Here is a 21,196-nt window from a genome sequence, read left to right as displayed (position 1 = left end):
AATGCCAGGTCCTGTATCCCTGGATGGCAGGGCTAAGCCCCGAAAATCAGTCTGTGTGCTTAAACAGCAGATCCCTAAGGCAAAGGAGCGATCTCTTTGCCTGTTATGTTGTATTATAAGAGCCGATGCAAAATTAAAACAATCCAGTATTGTCATTCATGAGTCATCAGAAAGCTAGATTTGATTTGATGAATAGCCCACCTTTTGTTTTTCTTACCTCCATAGCACTGTCAAAGTTTTTTGAGAATCTTATGTTTAACCTGATAAGGACTAAGCGCTGTAAATTTACGGCACTTAGTCTTGGGCTTTAATCTCGGCTAATGGTAAAAATACAGCGCTGGATTAAAGCTCCTTTTCCTGCAATGTAGCAGAAGCAGGTCGGATCCTCGGCTGTAAGTCACAGCTGAGGACCCTGAGGAGAAGGCAGAATCAGTTTTTAATGAGTTCTATATAGTGAATACAGAAAGAGGAAGTGCTGCTTCCACTATTTGACCTGGTGATCATGTGATCGATAGGTGTCCCCTGCCATGGCAGAGTTGCAGGGTCTTAGCAGACCCAGACCAGCTCTGCCAAAGACTATTGTTACTAGGTGGGATGCATTCCCCTGTATATGGGGCTCCTATGAATGCGGCTCCTATGGATGTCCCAGTTACAGTAGAAAAAGTGTGAAATAAAAAAAAAATAAAAAATGTGAATGTCGCCCAGAAGTTTTATATGACATAAAAAATGTCAAAAAAAGTTACAAAAATAAGTGACCAACAAAATAGTCAGTGAGTCTGTCAGACTCATATTAGGTGTTTATGTAACAAAAATAAGTAATAGCATTCAGCTGGTTCAGACATAATGTACAAAGTAAGTGCAAAATCCATGGAACAACACCATGGAGGACTAGTGAAGGGGATATTACACAAAGCTAAAAGGAAGTACTGAGAGACTCCCCTTAGGTGTTTCAGGATTGAGCCATTTTGTTAAATAGGTGTTTTGCATTGATTTGCATGGGGGTATTCAGACGTATTTTTCACATGTGTATTTTATGCACGCGGAAAAAAAAATTGCTGCATGACTTATTTTGGTCCATATTCTGGACAAAAATTGTCCATTAAGATCAATAGGATACATATGATACATAAATATTCATTGCACATTTATGCATGAAGACAGGAGAACTCTATGGGACCTTCTTGAATTTTTTTTTTCTGTACATGTCCTTCTGTTAAGCGCTGTCTGCATCCTCTGGGGAAATTGGAGAGTCGGTCCTTCTGTGCCCGGACCTCATCGCTGGCCATATAAAATGATGTAGTGGGCCAGATTTGGCCTGTGGGTCTTGAGTTGGACACATGTGTCTTAAATTGTACAGAGTTTACTTAGGCAAGGTCAAAGTTCCTATGTTATGTCTAGCAGTGCTGTTGGGACCATCAAGCCTTGTTAAGCAACTGCTTCCATGCTGAAACATTCCCTGAGTGCAGTGAATAAAGTAACAAATGACTTGCTCAGCTGGGTGCTGCCACCCCCTGTGAGTGCAGTGAATGAATTAACAAGTCAAATGTTCAGCTCAGATGTAGGCTTATTGTAGTTGTATTTGAAGTGGGCTGTGACTGCACACTTTGCACACAACGATTATCGCTCAAAATTCATTTAAAAATGAGCGATAATCATTAAATATAAATGTGGGCATTGTGCACTTTTCATTTGAATGAAGATTTTTAGATTAGCTTAAAATCCATCGTTCAGCAAACACATTTACCTCTCAATAGACTGTTCTCCCCGTGGCATGTTTACACTAGCCGGGAGAGAACAATCTAATCTGCCGACAGCCCAGAGGAGAAAATAACAGCTGTTTGCACAGCTGGGCATGCATTTAAACACACACTGGGCTCTGCAAACTACTCATTTTACATGCAAATGAAGATAATAAAGTGTTAATAGACATTATTGGCCATTAAAACTTTATGCAAATACTTTGCTAAATCTTTCAGTCTTTCAGTCATTTGAAAGATTATCTTTGCGTGTAAAAGGTCCTTTACACACATGCAGCCTGCCAGCTGGAGTCTCGTGTCCCCAAAACGTGGAAGACCAAGCTATAGACGGCAAACAGTTTAAGCTGAATCCCCAGCTCAACAGTTCATTTTATGTTCGCGTCAATCTATGGGGCTTCTGGTACCCTGTAGTGGGCATATAAAAGGTGTTTTTATCTGCATCACTAGAAACATATAGCCATAGAGGAAAGCAGCACCAGCAGCTACTGTGAGGGGCCACAGAGGCCTGTAAAGACTTAGGGCTCATGTCCACGGGCAAAATGAGATTTAAAATCCGCAGCGGATCTCCCGCGCGCGGATCCGCACCCCATAGGGATGCATTGACCACCCGCGGGTAGATAAATACCCGCGGATCGTCAATAAAAGGGATTTTAAAAAAAATGGAGCATGAAAAAATCTGGACCATGCTCCATTTTCGTGCGGGTCTCCCGCGGGGACGGCTCCCGCGGGCTTCTATTGAAGCCTATGGAAGCCGTCCGGATCCGCGGGAGACCTAAAATAGGAATTTAAAAGAATTTACTCACCCGCAGCGGGCCGCGAAGCTCTTCTCTTCCTCACGGCCGCATCTCCCTTGCTTCGGCTCGGCGGATGTGCCCGGCGCATGCGCGCGGCACGTCGATGACGTGCCGGCGACGTGCCGCCGGCGTAAGGAATTCATCCGCCGGCCGAAAAAGAAGATCTGGCCGTGAGGAAGAGCAGAGCTTCGCCGCCCGCTACGGATAGGTAAATTCTTATTTATTGTTATTTTCAGCGCTCATGTCCGCGGGGCAGGAGGGACCCGCTGCAGATTCTACATGTAGAATCCGTAGCGGGCCCGATTTTCCCCGTGGACATGAGGCCTTAGCAGCAGCTACTGCTTTAGGGTGAGCGGCATGCTTGAGCACTGTCACTATGTTGAGGCAGCAGCACTGATGGAGAGCCATGATGACCAGATGGGCTGAAGACACAAGCCAATGGTGAAAGGGCCTACTTACCAGGGGCCGAAGATGAGATCCACCACATGGAAGGAGAGGATGTTTCCCTTCCCACAGTGGACTCGGTCCCCAAAGGAGCAGACAGTGCCATGGACTCGAGGCACCGACAGCAGCGTGCGCAACTAGAAGGGACGATGATGGACATATGTGACTGGAGGGAGTATCTCCCCAGAAGGGACTGCGATGGGTTGTGCCGCAGTATTTGGGGTTACCGGCTACTTATGTTAGTACAATGTGTCGGTCTGTGTAATGGAGTAAGTGATGTGATCCCATGTATACTATGATAAGAAACAAGGCACTTTGGGGTTAGCACTATACACCAGTAGGGTGTTGTGAGATGTATGTGAAACAGAAGTGTATTGTTTGAAGAAGTGCAATTTCTTGGAGTCTTTCGTTTGTACATGGTACACTCTTTTTTAGGAGATGTAGTGCCCCAAAAACAACAATGGTGGCACATTGAACATTTTTTTTCTAATGAAATTCACCATTCAGAATAAATGGTGTAGTATTTTAATAGATTGTACCTTTACAGATGCAACTATAACAATTTTATGTTACTTTTTTATATGAAAAATAGGAAAAGGGTTTATTTTGTGCTTTTCATTTTTTTATATATTTTTTCAATATTTTTAAAAATTACATTAAGCCTTTTTCACATTTTTAATTAGTCCCTTGAGCTTGCAATCAATTTATCACTTGTAGGACAATATAAACAGATAATCCCCTACTTGTGAACAGGTTCCGTTCCAGGAAGTTGTTCGCAAGTACATTTTTTCTTATGTCTGAACAAATGGTTGCATGGAGGTGGATCACAGCAGGTGGATCCCGCTCCATACAACGTCGGGTGCAGGCTGTTCTTACAGCCGGCACCCGGCAGAACCAGTTCTGACAAGCTGCGCCACTCGTCGGAACTGTTAACACTTTAAATGCCACTGTCAGAAGAGACAGCAGTATTTAAACCGTTAACAGCTCGGACGCGCGGCTCGTCGGAACTGGCGCCGCCGGGTGCTGGCTGTAAGAACAGTCTGCACCCAACATTCAGGGGCTCTGTACAGTGCCCCGCGATGAGATCGCGGGACGCTGTGCGGTTGCTAGGCAGCTGGGGACCTTTTGAAAGGCCCCAGGGCTGCCTATGCAGAGCACCTATCAAGTGCACTGCTTGATAGGCGCTCTGCATAGGCAGCCCTGGGGCCTTTCAGAAGGCCACTGGCTGCCTAGCAACCGCACAGCGTCCCGCGATCTGATCGGACAGGCTTGATAGAAGCCTGTCCGGTCCCTGCACAGTATGATATAGTGCTGTCATGGAATATAAAGTGTTAAGTTTCAGAATGCAATAAGTGTATGTTTCTTGCCTTGTATTGGACTATTGACCCTTAAAGGGGTTGTCTCGCGCCGAAATGGTTTTTTTTTTTTCCATAGGCCCCCCGTTCGGCGCACGACAACCCCAAGGGATGTGTTAAAAAAAAAACCAACATATTACTTACCCAAATCCCCGCTCTGTGACGTCTTCCTTCTTCCTTCACCAAGATGGCCGCCGGCTCTGTGCGGTCCATTGCCGATTCCAGCCTCCTGATTGGCTGGAATCGGCACACGTGACGGGACGGAGCTACGCGATGATGCGTAGAAGGGGCGGAGCCAGAACACGGCTCGTGCCTGGACCGAGGAGAAGGGGAGAAGACCACACAGCGCAAGCGCGTCTAAAAAAGCAAGAAGACATCAGAATTAGACGGAGCCATGGAGACGGGGACGCCAGCAACGGAGCAAGTAAGTGAATAACTTCTGTATGGCTCATATTTAATGCACAATGTACATTACAAAGTGCATTAATATGGCCATACAGAAGTGTATAACCCCACTTGCTGCCGCGAGACAACCCCTTTAAATAGAAGACTAAAACCTATGCTTTGTAGTGTCAGGAACTATGATTTTAAGATAAGAAGTCAACAGACAAATTAAGCTATGTTAACAGAGAAGACACACAATTATTGCATAACTATTGTCTAATGCACCAGCAATATACTGACTTGGGTAATTTTGTGTGTCTGAGCTTTGAGACTATTTGGTAGATGTCAATAAGTCCTAAGTAGTTTCACCTTTGTAACAGTAAGCTACCTAACACTAATCTTTGTACAGGCAACATTTGGATACGCCTTCTTCTTCTTGTATAAGAATTGGCAATGTTCACAATAAAGTAGAATTCATTGATTCTCATGGAGGTGTCTTGACATAACATGGAGTGATTTCATGCTATTGAGAGATAATGCTAGCAAAATCTCCTCATCACGGGCTTCCATATCTACCAATTTGGCACCTGGCAATGAGGTCATCAGATCGGTAGCGGTGTGGTCCGATAACAGCGCCATAGCATTACATCATACTGTACAGGACAGATTGTTTGTAACTTGAATGTTCGCAGGTCGGGGACTATCTGTACTGCATATATACTTCAGTATTGCAGTACTTTTCAGTGTTGCTTATTAAGCCCAGTTACAATTCCTGGACTGCCATGCCAGCCCATCAGCACCCTGTGATTGCATCGTGAGAGGGCCAGTGGGATGCTAGAGGAAGTCCTCCCCCTTTGGCTAGCTGCATAAACAGTTAAACGGCCTCAATCAGAAGTAGTCCGATTGTGGTCATTGGTAGTCGCTATTAGCTGTTGAAAAAAGCTGACACCCGCCAGGTATATAGAGGGCTCAGTGTGAGGCTATTCCATAAACTCCCATCATGCATATATATACATATATGATATATATGTATGGCAGTTGTGAAAGAGTTAAATAGTCCTGTTACCTGATGACTGTTTGGTTACTTTGGATTGATATAAGAAATGTCTAGACCGGAGATTTATTTATTTTTTTCTTTTGTTCTGCTACTTTTATCCTTTTGTTTAGAAGTAGATATGTGTTATAGATTTTTGTTTTTGGTGATTGCTATAAGGACATTATCACTGCTGATGTATGTGTGGAATTTGCGCAGTGACGGTTATGGCCCCTTTTTTCCGCATTTTGTTAATGAAAGCTACTGTTTTGTTTTTTTTTCCAGGAAAAGCCCAGAAGAAGTTGCTTCTTATTGATGTGGACTGCGGCACTGATGACGCCCAGGCCATAATGATGGCAATTGCATGTCCTGATGTTGAAATTTTAGGAATCACATGTGTTGGGGGAAACACTGACTTGGAAAATGTTTGCAGAAATGTCCTGCGTGTTCTTAAATTATGTGACCGCCTTGATGTAAGTAGTGGTCACAGTGGTCTAATTTTTTATGTCTGTTTATATATAATGCTTGACTCTTTAACCTGTTTTGCTTTAAATGTGCAATATTCATATGAAATTGTGTTCCTCAAGTTCAATATAGTGATAGTGCAAAAGTGGGACTGACCCAAAAACTTTTTACACGGGGGCAGAGTGTCTTAAAGTCGTCCCAGCGATGATCGTTCTTGTGCTTCAGAGAATGCAGACAGAGTGGCCCGCCCTCATTCACAGTAAACAGTCGTTCATAGAGTAACGACTGCCTGCTTACACGGGCCGATCGGCATTCATCTTTTTTTGCATGCAGAAGCTAAATGATAAAGGATAAGCAAACAAATTATCGTTCGCTGTTCAGCCGCCGCATGCATTTACACTAAACGACAATTGTTCCGATTCTCGCTGGATCGTGGGAATTTGAACGATTATTGGCCCATGTAAAAGGACCCTTAGGTCTGTCAAAGGGGTTGGCCACTTTAGTCCCAAGAGCTGAATATAAAAAAAGTAGTTCCTGCTGACCAAAAACTTCACTCAGGCTCCTACATATTAGCACACTATGTAAAGGAAACTAGCGCAGGGACAATGGAGGCGCCTTCTGTGGAGATGCTTCAGGTCATGTGAAGCCATTTAATGACAGGGTCAGACAGGTTTTACAAGTTCATCAGAACAAGACAAAAGATTATCAAAAAGTACATTTGTAAATGTCATCTGTTGATGCGAAAAATGCATTGCTGAAATGTAACACTAAAGTGCCCAACCCTTGTAATATCTAAATGCATATTTCCCAGAGGAGCATGGATGGCCTTATAAGGGCTCTTACACACTGGCGATAAGTTTTCTAGTGATGCGAGAGTGAGTGAAAACGCATGATTATGAAACCAATGATTTTCAATGGTTTCATTCTCACTTACGATGTGTTCACTCAAACCTCGCTGCAATACAAAAAAAACTGCGATATCACCCATTGTTTTCAATGGTGTCGGGGCCCCATTGAAATTAATTGGATAAGATCATGAAACAGCCTTGGAATCTTCCATAGCAAGGAGAGAGAGGGGGCAGAGCTGCAGGGGATCTCCCACATATCTCCCCATATTTGGAGAGATAGGGGGCAGTGCTAGAAGACTTTCCCAGGGCTTTCCTGAGATCGGGGCATTCTTCTCTAGCAAATAGAAAGGGTGGGGCTAGCAGGTGAATCCCACTTGCCCCGCAACCTCTCTTGGCCAGAAAAGAGTCACTATGAGAAAACCTCTAGCCCCGCTCCCTCTGCCTGTGTCCAGAATCGCAGTTATCTAAATAAGGGGATTCGCAGTAACTGAAACTGACAATTCAAGTGGTGAATTGCTTATAGCGTATTTATTGGAGGTTGGACCAATAAAAACACAATAAAATAATGACCTAAGAATGTACAAAATAAACATAAAATAAAAATGGATAAATAAAAATGGTAAATTAAAATCAAGGGGTATTCTGCAATGTGTTTCGGGGGTTACAGTTACGTAAGCTATCCCCCCCCTTTTTCAAGTAGTAACTGTGGATGTCCGGGCAAGAGGTGTATATATAGCAGAAGCAGTATGGCCTTTGTTGAAACTTTTGGTGGGAGAAAAGATGCATCAAAACGGACGGAAGTGACGTGCACCGTATCTGTGCGAGTGTGGGCATGGGGTTCAGCAAGTGCAATATCCCTAAAGGCAATTCTAAAGGGTGTGGAGAAATTGCAGGAATAATTCAAGTTTTAAAGCACAATCAACTATTTTATAGAACAGGTTTATTCAGAAAGGATACCCAAAAGCTTTAATCAAATTGGTTTATGAGAAGGCAGGGGCCCTAATCCCGGTAGGTTGTCATTCCAAAAGCATTAGAGCGACAAGCAACTATATGAATGACTTCAATATCTCCTTCATCATAAGATCGTAGAATCATGGAATGGTAGGGCTGGAAGGGACCTCCTGGGTCATCTGGTCCAACCCCCTGCTCAGTGCAGGATTCACTAAATCATCCCAGACAGATATTTGTCCAGCCTCTGTTTGAACACTTCCATTGATGGAGTGAGTTCACCATCTATCAACCTGTTCCACTCATTGATCATCTACTCACTGTGAAAAGGTTTTCTAATCTGTGTCTCCTCCCTTTCAGTTTCATCCCATTGCTTCTAGTATTTCCTTGTGCAGATGAGAATAGGGCTGATCCCTCGGCACTGTGACAGCCCTTCAGATATTTGTAGACCACTATATTAAGTCTCCCCTCTGCCTTCTTTTTTGCAAGCTAAACATTCCCAGATCCTTTAACCATTCCTCATAGGACATGATTTGCAAGCCACTCACCATTTTGGTATCTCTTCACTGAACTTGCTCCAGTTTGTCTGTTTTTGTTTACATTGGGGTGCCCAGAACTGGACACAGTATTCCAGGTGAGGTCTGAGTAAGGAATCTAGATTCTGTGCTTCTCCTAATACATCCCAGAATTGTTTGCATTTTTTGTAGTTGCATCGCATTGTTGACTCATGTTCAGCCTATGATCTATTAGTATACACTTAAAATTAGTCTTTTTCACATGTGCTGCTGCTTAGCCCATTTCCCCCATTCTGTCTGTGCGTTTTTTCATTTTTCTTGCCCAGATGTAGGACCTTGCATTTCTCCTTGTTAAATAAATACCAATCTGTTAGTCGCTGGGCTCTGTTCAAGCTTGTCTATATCTTTTTTAATTCTCTCTCTCTTCTCTAGTGTTAGCTATCCCTCCTATCTTTGTGTCGTCAGCAAATTTGATCAGTTTCCCCTCAATTACTTCCTCCAGATCATTTATAAAAATGTTGGACAACACCGAGCCTAGGACAGAGCCTTGTGGTCCCCACTTGAGACATTCTTTCAATTGGATGTGGAGCCCTTTATGATCACTCTTTAAGTATGATATGATCAATCAGCCAGTTGTGAATCCACCTAACAGTTGCCTTGTCAATCCCATATTTGGTCATTTTTTTCAATAAGGATAGTATGAGATACTTTGTCAAATGCTTTACTAAGGTCAAGATATACTATATCCTCTGCATTTCCCTGATCAATCCAGTCAGTGATTTGTCATAGAAGGAGATTAGATAAGTCTTGAATGGCTTGTTTATTACAAATCCATGCTGGCTCTGGTTAATTACTCCATTCTCAACCAAGCACCTACATACATGCTGCTTAATAATTTGTTCAAAGATCCTTCCCGGTATAGAAGTCAGGCTCACAGGCCTGTAGTTTCCTGGATCTACCTTCTTCCCTTTTTTGAAAGTAGGGACAACATTTGCCCTTCTCCAATCTTCTGGGACTTTTTCTGTTCTCCATAAATTTACAAAGATTACGGCGAGTGGTTCAGCAACTCCCTCTGCTGCTTCCTTTAGTATCCTAGGATGTCATCTGGACCTTGATACTTGAATTCATTTAAGTTAGCTAAGTGTTCCTTCACCATGTCAACACTAGATACAACACACTACATAGTAACATCTTTGGAGGATTGTCCTGCAGCTGTTTGCCCCTTTTGTTTTTTATGTATTCTACTTATGGCCCTTCAACACCGGCCAAGAGCCTTTCAAACAACTGCACGAGCACTGACTCACCGCTTATAGTCAAGAAAGTGAAAGACTTTTAAGGACAAACTTTGAAGATCTCAGTTCTTGTGCTAAAGTCAGTGCAGAATTAAACATAAGCATGTGTTTTTTACAAATAGGGGGAGATTTACTACATATTCTATGCCAAAATACTGGTGTAGAAAAGTTGCTCTCTATGGTGAATATCCACATTGGACGAGGATCCTCTGCTACCTATGGAGGTTTCTTACAAAAAACTATCCAAGCTGTCTTGTGTGGTGCACCTCGCACATGCAGGGGTGACTCCACTATACCAGGTGAGTCTGTTCCTACACATTTATTTCCTTTTTTTTTGGGCACTTTGCTTCCTTTTTTATACACCTCCTTTGTGCATCTCTATAAACTAAACACTTAAAAGGCATCCACAGCTTGTACTACAACAAGTGAACAACTCACACCTCCACTCAAAAGCGCACAATGTAAACAGTGTATCGACTTTGTTTAGATCGGGTCCAGTGTTATTTGGCATTACAAGCAAGGGCATAATTTATGAAGAAAAAGTCGCGAACTAACTGTCTGACCATTTTAGGTTATTTTGGGCTAACAGTTATAAAATGGGCAAGTAAAATTAGGCAAAGATGAAAAAGTTTCATATGACATGCCATGCCTAGTTGTTTCTTGCCATGTGGCTATAGAAGAATATTATTCAACCCAATTTTTAAAATTTTTTAATTACATTTTCATGTAACGAGATAACAGTGCTCATCAGTATTAGGGCTCCCACACACTCGGCTTTTTTAATGTAGCGTATCACTTAAAGGGGTTGTCCCGCGGCAGCAAGTGGGTCTATACACTTCTGTATGGCCATATTAATGCACTTTGTAATGTACATTGTGCATTAATTATGAGCCATACAGAAGTTATCAAAAGTTTTATACTTACCTGCTCCGTTGCTGGCGTCCTCGTCTCCATGGTGCCGACTAATTTTCGGCCTCCGATGGCCAAATTAGCCGCGCTTGCGCAGTCCGGGTCTTCTGCTGTCTTCAATGGGGCCGCTCGTGCAGAATGCCGGCTCCGTGTAGCTCCGCCCCGTCACGTGCCGATTCCAGCCAATCAGGAGGCTGGAATCGGCAATGGACCGCACAGAAGAGCTGCGGTCCACGGAGGGAGCAGACCCCGGCGGCCATCTTCAGCAGGTGAGTATGAAGACGCCGGACCGCTGGGATTCAGGTAAGCACTCTCCGGTTTGTTTTTTTAACCCCTGCATCGGGGTTGTCTCACGCCGAACGGGGGGGGGGGGGGTTAAAAAAAAAACAAAAAACGTTTCGGCGCGGGACAACCCCTTTAATTTTTTTAACGCGATTGTCAATGGGACTTTCTAATTGTAAAAACGCATCACAAGTTTGTGCTTTGAGATTTCTGTGCGATGCGTTTTTAACATTAGAAAGTCCCATTGACAATTGCATTAAAAAACTTACCGATATCGCAGCGTTAAAAAACGTAAGTGGGTAAGAGCCCTTAGGGTCCTTTAAGACACGCCGATTCTTGTTTGAACAAGCGAGTGACATCACATGCATCGTTAGCTTATTCAAGGAGAATCATTCAGAATTGTTCAGTCTCTATATAAGTAAATGAGAGGGACTGAACGATTGCAGTTTAAACTGAACAATAAGCAAACGAGCCAACAATGATTTTTACGCTACATAAAATGAATAATGAATGAAAAGCAAATGATTCTCATACGTCGTTCAGTCATTGGCTCGTATTCACACCGGATAATTCGACTATCCTTCACTTTTGCTCATTTGAACGATAATTGGTACATCTAAAAGCACCCTTATCCTAAGGATCAATGATATCAACTGTAAGCCTGACAGTGTACTGGTCCCTGTAAATGGTTGTCAGCGCAGTCAAGAGGCTGGTGGTGTCACACACTGGGTTGGGGTGGAATTCCTGCCGTTATACCGGTGAAACCAGGTACCTGTAAATGAGAGATGATAGGTGTTATGAGTAACATAGTATGTTAGGCTGAAAAACAGACAAATGTCCATCCAGTTCAGCCTATTTCCACCCCCTCATGTTGATCCAGAGGAAGGCAAAAAGAAAACAATGAAGCAGAAGCCAATTCCTTCCCGACTCCATATGGCAGTCAGAATGATCCCTGGATCAACATTTGAAACGTTCCTACCTGACTTCAAGTCCGGCAGTCCAAAGATCCCTGGATCAACAACCCTTCTGTTTTTTTATTGTCTATATTTTGTAATGTCATAGCGCTCTAAAAAGACATCTAGTCCCTCTTAAACTCCTCTAACGATTTTGCCGTCACCACATCCTCAGGCAGAGAGTTCCACAGTCTCACTGCTCTTACAGTAAAGAACCCCCTTCTGTGTTGGTGATGTAACCTTTGTTCCTCTAATCGTAGCAGATGCCCTCTTGTTACCGTCATAGTCCTGGGTATAAACAGATCATGGGAGAGATCCTTGTATCGTTCCCTCATGTATTTATACATTGTTATCTGATCGCCACTTAACCATCTTTTTTTAAGGATGAATAATCCCAATTTTGATGCCTCTCTGGGTATTCCAGTCCCGTCATTCCATGTATTAGTTTAGTTGCCCTTCTTTGAACCCCCTCAAGCACTGTAACATCTTTCCTGAGCAGCGGTGACCAGAGTTGTACACAGTATTCCATGTGGGGCCTGACAAGTGCCTTATTTTTAAAAGGATTTTATTGAACTTTTATTTAATTAAATTACTTACAGCATTTGAAAATAGGATATTAACTGTTGAACAGTTTGCAAATACAGAGACATTATCCACAGACATATTTAACATTTCTAGACTTACTGTTTTTGCTTGTATATAAAAAGAATAAACATTTCCTGTTTCTCGCCCAATGACTCCTCCTCTATTGGGTCTCCCCCGGTCGTGCTGCTGTAGGAGCTCCCCAGAAAAAGCCCATTAAGCGTCACTCCTCTCTTCTTCTCCTATTTAGTCCAGTTCTAAATATCAGTATATGTATATGTATAGGAAGGAAAGCCAAAAAAACTAGAAAGAGAGAAAGCATGAAGAGGGGACATTTGGAGGGGTTTGGGAAGGAGAATGCCATGGGTCCATAAACCAAACTCATTCATGGGATTTCTCCTAATTTTTTATACCCAATCACCTGAGATCTCTCAAGGTATCAATCCACTCTTTAGCCAAGATGTGAGAGAAGGAGAGTCTCAGAACTCTATCTAAACGGCCCAAGTGGCGTAGAATTTTAAGTATTCTGCTTCCATGTTGTTACATCTAAGCCCCTCCATATATTTCAAGGAGTTCATGGCCTCCAGCCACACTACTCTCGGGATTGCAACACTCTGTCTCCAATACCTGGGGATAATCTGTTGCATGGCCATAATAAAGTGTCTGTGCAGACCCTTTTTGAGCTGAGAGATTGAGGCTGGGGGAATAGACAAAAGCGCCAACTCCGATGTGAACTGCAATGAGGATGCACAAATGGTTCAATATAGTCCGGAAACATCCTGCCAAATGGGAGCAATGAGAGGGTACTCCCATCATATGTGCAGCACAGAGCCCCTGTCTGAGACACACTGTTCAGAGATTGAGGGGTGTATTTTATGCAATTTGACCGGGGTTCTATACCACTGGAAAATTATTTTGAAGTTGAGTTCCTGTAATCTGATATACTCATTTTATGCAACAGGGCATAAGATTTAGACCAGAGCTTTTGGGAAACAGGTCGCCCCAGGGCCTTCTCCCAGTCCAGCTGGGGTCCGAGTTCCTCGCCCGCTCATCCAGCAGAAGCGCACTCAGATTTATGCCTTGTTAGGGTTTTATAGCTGGCACGCTGTGGGGCGTTGTGCCAGATGAATCTAGACATTGATTTCCTAAACTTTGTAAAATAGTGTCTAGGTATGTCCCAGGGAATTGTCTGGAAAATATATAAAATTTTTGGTAACATATCCATTTTCAGCACATTGATCCTGCTAAACCACGAAAGTGGTAGGTTCTGTCATTTCTTTAGTTCTGTCTTTAATAGCGAGATGAAGGGAGTGTAGTTTAATTTTAAGGTTTATCTTGGATTGGCTGGAAGTTGGATTCCCAGATATTTTATGGAAGATTTCTTCCACTTGAAGGGGAAGAGTTCCCAGAGGTGTTCTACTTTCCCACCAGGATGGATATACCGTATATACTCGAGTATAAGCCAACTTTCTCAGAACATTTTTTATGCTGAAAAGGTCCCCCTTGGCTTATACTTGAGTCTCGAGTGTCTCCGATTGCTTTCAATGGGGCCACGGCTGCCAGGAGCCCTATTGAAATCAATGGTCTGTCGGCAATCCCTGCAGTGTTTTCAGGGAAGGGCTTTAATTATAAGCCCTTCCCTTAAAATCATCCGTAGCATGTGTAAAAAAATAAAAAAATATATATACTCACCTCTCCGCCGCTGCAGGGGTGCCGGCAGTGCATTGCTTTTTAATGGGGCCACCGGCAGCAGCCATGGACCCTTTGAAAGGAATGGTGCACGGACCACGCATTTCCCACCCTAGGCTTATATGCGAGGCACCTAATTTTCCCATTTTTTTGTGGTAAAATTAGGTGCCTCGGCTTATACTCGGGTTGGCTAATACTCAAGTATATACGGTACTTAATATTTCAGATTTTTGAATATTAAATTTGGAAATTACTGATCCTATTATATCTAGAGAATTCCTGTTGGAGCACAGGACATCACTCTTGGGAATGTGATGTAAAGCAGCATATCGTCTGTGCATTTGTAGATCTGGTTGTTAATATGGATCCCTCTGATGGAGGGGTTGTTCCTGATGGCATTTGTCAGAGACTCCATCACCAATAGGTAGGGGTAGAGGGGACAGCCTTGTCGCATCCCCTTTTTAATTTGAAAGGGTAGTTGCCCATTTACCCGTATCTGCGCCGAGGGGCAATGCCATAATCCAAGCAATCAATCTGGGTCCCAGGTCTATTTTTCACAATGTCGCCTCCATGAAGTCCAACCTGACCCTATCAAATGCCTTTTTTGCATCAATTGAGATTAGGCATAGTGGATCTCCTAGCTTATGGAACCTTGTAGCCAATGACATTGTCCTGATGGTGTTGTCCCTATCCTCTCTTCCAGGGACAAATCCAACCTATTCCTTGTTAATAAGCTGGGGCATATGTGCGTTGAGTCTAGTTGCTATTATTTTAGAAAATAATTTAATATCATTATTAATTAATGAGATAGGGCGATAGCTACCACATCATAAAGGGTCTTTACGCGGCTTGGGGATCACAATTATGTGTGCCTGTAATGCCTTTGTGGGGAGGGGGCAGCCCCTAGAGACCGCATTAAATGTGTTAATTGCATGGCCGATGGACCTTCTCCAAATGTTTTGTAGAATCTAGGGCAGTGGTGTCAAACCTATGGCACGCGTGCCAGAGGCGGCAGTCAGAGCCTTCCCTGCTGGCACGCGCCGCCATCGGCCGCTCACCACATTAGTGAATACTGGCAGGGGTGCCGCAGCTCCCCTGCCGGTATTCACTCAGCAGCGCTGATGTCAGTGTGCAGCCGGGATCCTCCTCCCCCTCCCCTGACATCTCCTACTTGGTTCCACGAGAGCAGGGGAGGGAAGGAGGCGTCCTGCAGCACGTCACAGTGTACACCTGGGATCAGTGGCAGCAGCGCCGAGCAGAGGAGGTGGTGGTGGTGGTGGGGAATATGGGTCTCGGGGGGTGAGGTGCTACTACTACAGGGGCCACTGTGGGATGTCGCAATTACTACTGCGGCCACTGTGGGGTATCACTATTACTACTGGGAGCCACTGTGGGATGTCATTATTATTACTGGCTACTGTGGGATGTCACTATTACTAATGGGGACGCTGTGGGGTGTCACCATTACTACTGGAAACCACTGTGGGATGTCACTATTACTAATGGGGACGCTGTGGGCTGTCACCATTACTACTGGGGACCACTCTGGGGTGTCACTATTACTGCTGTGGCTGCTGTGGGATGTCACTATTACTACTGGGCTTATGTGGGATGTCACTATTACTACTGGGGCCACTGTGGGATGTCACTATTACCACTGGGGGACCACTGTGGGATGTCACTATTACTACTAGGGGGCCACTGTGGAATGTCACTATTACTACTAGAGTGCCACTGTGGGATGTCACTATTACTACTGGGGGGACACTGTGGGATGTCACTATTACTACTGGGGGGCCACTGTGGAATGTCACTATTACTACTGGGGGGCCACTGTTGGATGTCACTAATACTACTGGGGGGCCACTGTGGGATGTCACTATTACCACTGAGGGGCCACTGGGGGATGTCACTATTACCACTGAGGGGCCACTGTGGGATGTCACTATTACCACTGGGGGGCCATTGTGGGATGTCACTATTACCACTGGGGGGCCACTGTGGGATGTCACTATTACCACTGGGGGGCCACTGTGGGATGTCACTATTACCACTGGGGGGCCACTGTGGGATGTCACTATTACCACTGGGGGGCCACTGTGGGATGTCACTATTACCACTGGGGGCCACTGTGGGATGTCACTATTACTACTGGGGGACCACTGTGGGATGTCACTATTACCACTGGGGGGCCACTGTGGGATGTCACTATTACCACTGGGGGGCCACTGTGGGATGTCACTATTACCACTGGGGGCCACTAATACCACTGGCGCCGCTGTGGGGGGTCACTATAACTGTTAAAGCCTCTCTGGGTGTCACTATTACTGCTTGGGATGCTCTATAGGGTCACTCTAACTGCTGGGGCCACTCTGGCGGGTCAATATTACTGCTGGGGGCGCTTTGGGGGGTCACTATCAATGCTGGGATATGTTTACATGAGGTGGAAATGTTGCAGAACGTCCTCAGTGGAAATTTCTGTGGCAAATTCCACAGCATTTCCACATCCAAAAGCAGTCAAAATCTGCACCCGCTCCATTTTAAAACAGCCTTGTCCTTTTAAGAACGACGGAGGTGAAAATCATATGTCGTGATAAGCCCCGCCCCCTGACATGTTTGCACTTTGCGATAAATATGTGGGTTTTTGGTTGCAATTTGGGCACTCAGTTTTTAAAAGGTTCGCCATCACTGCTATAGGGTGTCACTATTACACTGGGGTTGGCTGTGGGGTATAACTTACACTGGGGTATGCTGTGGGGTGTCACTATTACACTGGGGGCCACTGCGGGGTGTCACTACTATTCCTACAGGGCTGCTGTGGGGTGTCACTATTACCCTGGGGAACGCTGTGAGTTGTCACTATTACACTGGGGTATGCTGTGGGGTGTAACTATCACACTAAGGAAATGCTGTGGGCTGTCACTATTACACTGGGGGCCACTGCGGGGTGTCACTACTATTCCCACAGGGCTGCTGTGGGGTGTCACTATTACACTGGGGGCCACTGCGGGGTGTCACTACTATTCCCACAGGACTGCTGTGGGGTGTCACTATTACCCTGGGGAACGCTGTGAGTTGTCACTATTACATTGGGGTATGCTGTGGGGTGTAACTATTACACTAAGGAAACGCTGCGGGCTGTCACTATTACTACTGGGGGCCGCAGTGGGATGTCACTATTATACTGGGCACTTCTGTGGGATGTCACTATTACACTGGGGTCCACTGTGGGGTATCACTATTACAATAGGGTCCGCTGTGGGGTGTCACTGTTACTACTGGGGGCCGCTGTGAGGTGTCACTATTATATTGGGGGCCGCTGAGCGGTGTCACTATTACTACTGGGGGCTGCTGTGAGGTGTCACTATTTTACTGGGGGCCACTGTGGGGTGTCACTGTTACACTGGGGCCGCTGTAGGGTGTCACTATTACTACTGGGGGCCGTTGTGGGGTGTCACTATTACACTGGGGCCTGTGTGGGATATCACTATTACACTGGGGGCCGCTATGGGGTGTCACTATTACACTGAGGGGCGCTATGGGGTGTCACTATTAAACTGGGGCCGCTGTGGGATGTCACTATTACACTGGGGCCGCTATGGGGTGTCCCTATTATACTGGGGCCGCTGTGGGATGTCACTATTACACAGGGGGCTGCTGTGGGATGTCACTATTATACTGGGGCCGCTGTGGGATGTCACTATTATACTGGGGGCTGCTTTGGGAGGTCACTATTATACTGGGGGCCGCTGTGGGGTGTCACTATTATACTACGGACCGCTGCGGGGTGTGACTATTACTACTGAGGCTGCTGTGGGGTGTCACTATTATACAGGGGGCTCCTGTGGGGTGTCACACTTATACTGGGGGATGCTGTGTGGTGTCACTATTATACTGTGGGATGTCACTATTATACTGAGGCCGCTGTGGGATGTCACTATTAAACTGGGGCCGCTGTGGGATGTCACTATTAAACTGGGGCCGCTGTGGGTTTTCACTATTACACTTGGGCCGCTGTGGGGTGTCCCTATTATACTGGGGTCGCTGTGGGATGTCACTATTACACAGGGGGCCACTGTGAGGTGTCACTATTATACTGGGCCGCTGTGGGATGTCACTATTATTCTGGGGGCTGCTGTGGGGTGTCACACTTATACTGGGGGCTGCTGTGTGGTGTCACTATTATACTGTGGGCCGCTGTGGGATGTCTCTATTATACTTGGTCCGCTGTGGGATGTCACTATTATACTTGGGCCGCTGTTGGATGTCACTATTATACTGGGACCGCTGTGGGATGTCACTATTATACTGGGGCCACTGTGGGATATCACTATTATACTGGGGCCGCTATGGGATGTCAATATTATACTGGGGGCCGCTATGGGATGTCACTATTATACTGGGGGCCGCTGTGGGGTGTCACTATTATATTTGGGGGCTGCTGTGGGGTGTCACTATTATATTGGGGGCCGCTGCGGGGTGTGACTATTACTACTGAGGCTGCTGTGGGGTGTCACTATTATACTGGGGGCTGCTGTGGGGTGTCACACTTATACTGGGGGCTGCTGTGTGGTGTCACTATTATACTGTGGGCCGCTGTGGGATGTCTCTATTATACTTGGTCCGCTGTGGGATGTCACTATTATACTTGGGCCGCTGTTGGATGTCACTATTATACTGGGGGCAGCTGTGGGATGTCACTATTATACTGGGGGCTGCTGTGGGATGTCACTATTATACTGGGGGCTGCTGTGTGGTGTCACTATTATACTGTGGGCCGTTGTGGGATGTCACTACTACACTGGGGGCCACTCTGGGGTGTCACTATTATACTGGGTCCGCTATGGAATGCACTTTTATACTTGGGCCGCTGTGGGATGTCACTAATATACTGGGAGCTGCTGTGGGATGTCACTATTATACTGGGGGCCACTGTGGAGTGTCACTATAAAAAATGAGGGCCGCTGTGGGATGTCACTATTACACAGGGGGCCGCTGAGTGGGGTTACACTATTTTACTGGGGCCCCTGTGGGATGTCACTATTATACTGGGGCCGCTGTGGGATGTCACTATTATACTGGGGGCTGCTGTGGGATGTCACTATTATACTGGGGGCTGCTGTGGGATGTCACTATTACACTGGGGAACGATGTGGGGTGTCACTATTATATTGGGAGCCGCTGCGGGGTGTGACTATTACTACTGAGGCTGCTGTGAGGTGTCACTATTATACTGGGGGCTGCTTTGGGATGTCACTATTATACTTTATCCGCTGTGGGATGTTACTATTATACTTGGGCTGCTGTGGGATGTCCCTATTATACTTGGGCCGCTGTGGGATGTCACTATTATACTGGGGGCTGCTGTGGGATGTCACTATTATACTGGGGGCTGCTGTGGGATGTCACTATTATACTGGGGGCCACTGTGTGGTGTCACTATTATACTTGGTCCGCTGTGGGATGTCACTATTATACTTGGGCTGCTGTGGGATGTCACTATTATACTGGGGGCTGCTGTGGGATGTCACTATTACATGGGGGGCTGCTGTGGGATGTCACTATTATACTGGGGGCCGCTGTGGGGTGTCACTATAAGAAATGAGGGCCGCTGTGAGATGTCACTGTTATACTGGGGGCCACTGTGGGGTGTCACTATAAAACTGGGGCTGCTGGGGGGATCACTATTATCGCTGGGGCCACTAGGGGGTCACTATTACTGCTGCAGTATGTTTACATGTAGCAGAAATGGGCAGGGCTGTTTCAAAATAGACCGGGTGCAGATTTTGACTGCTTTTTGGATGCATAAATGCTGCAGAATTTTCCACAGAAATGTCCGCTGAGGACATTCGCAGAATTTATGCATCCAAAAAGCAGTCGAAATCTGCACGCTGCCTTTTTTTTGAAGCGGCCCTGTCCTTTTTAGCACGACGGGGGGTAAAATCATATGTTGTGATAACCTCTGCCCTCTGACATGTTGGCACTGTGCGATAAATAAGTGGGTTTTGGGTTGCAGTTTGGGCACTCGGTTTGTAAAAGGTTCGCCATCACTGATCTAGGGTGTCAAACTGTCTGGCCCCGGGTTCCTTCCCATTTTTAATGTCTGTAGGACCTGCTTTAATTCCTCCTCTGAGAAGTTCCATTCGAGGGCCTCTGTTTCTTCTGGTGGAATTGGGTTAGGAGAGTTGATTTCTAAATAGTCAGTAATGTCTTTTTTGCATGTTACCCTCTGTTTGTGTGGCTTGGACCTGTATCTTATAAAGTTTAATATAGTAGGAGCAAAACTCCTCCAAGATTTTGACAAGTGCCTTATATAGAGGAAGAATAATGTTCTCATCCCTTACCCCTATACCTCTTTTAATGCACCCCAAGACTTTATTTACCTTTGCAGTAGCTGACTGGCATTGATTGAAAGATAGAAAGCAAGGATGCACAAGCATTTAAACTTGGTCAGGTAGGATGGAGAACTGCTATAAGTGTATCTGATTGGATTGTATTATCCAGTAGGTCATGTATTCTGGCAAGAGGTCTCTAAGGGTCCTTTCACAAGTGGAATCTTTCCACTGGGAAGCAACGGAATATGCTGCTGTGGGATTCTGCAGCAAAATCTGTGTCTAACTGCAGATTTTGGTGCAGAATTGCAGACTGATAAAAGCCATTTTCATTTGTAGTGGCCCAGAGTTAATGCGGTCCTCTCCAGAATGTTCCATATTTGTCTGATGTCAATGTCTTGTTTGTGCTGTGCATTTGATTTATTTGTATTGGATGGCTGCAGGACTGAAAGGGTTTCTGTGTGGTATGTTCTGTCCTGTCTGGAAAATGTATCGTTTTGTGTGTGTCAATTGTGAGCACGTGATGTTGCATGATATATGTGTTTGCAGAATTAAATGCAGAGGTATAAGTCAGTCTGGGGAGTTGAATGAGGATCTGTTAACCAGCCATCGAG

At 45.3% G+C, this 21,196-nt stretch overlaps 1 protein-coding gene across 1 annotated transcript in view; it reads left to right on the top strand.

Annotated features, from left to right (window-relative positions):
* Positions 1 to 21,196, top strand: part of LOC136578941 (pyrimidine-specific ribonucleoside hydrolase RihA-like) — a 42,768-nt gene that overhangs the window by 2,343 nt on the left and 19,229 nt on the right. Inside the window, exon 2 of the mRNA XM_066579151.1 lies at positions 6,053 to 6,240. Coding sequence (XP_066435248.1) covers positions 6,053 to 6,240 — 188 coding nt within the window. The remainder of the gene's footprint in view (positions 1 to 6,052; positions 6,241 to 21,196) is intronic.

Source organism: Eleutherodactylus coqui, chromosome 9, assembly GCF_035609145.1.
Source record: "Eleutherodactylus coqui strain aEleCoq1 chromosome 9, aEleCoq1.hap1, whole genome shotgun sequence".
In the NCBI taxonomy this organism is placed as follows: Eukaryota; Metazoa; Chordata; class Amphibia; order Anura; family Eleutherodactylidae; genus Eleutherodactylus; species Eleutherodactylus coqui.
Note: the sequence above shows the minus strand (reverse complement) of the source record. Positions and strands in the feature narration are given on the sequence as shown.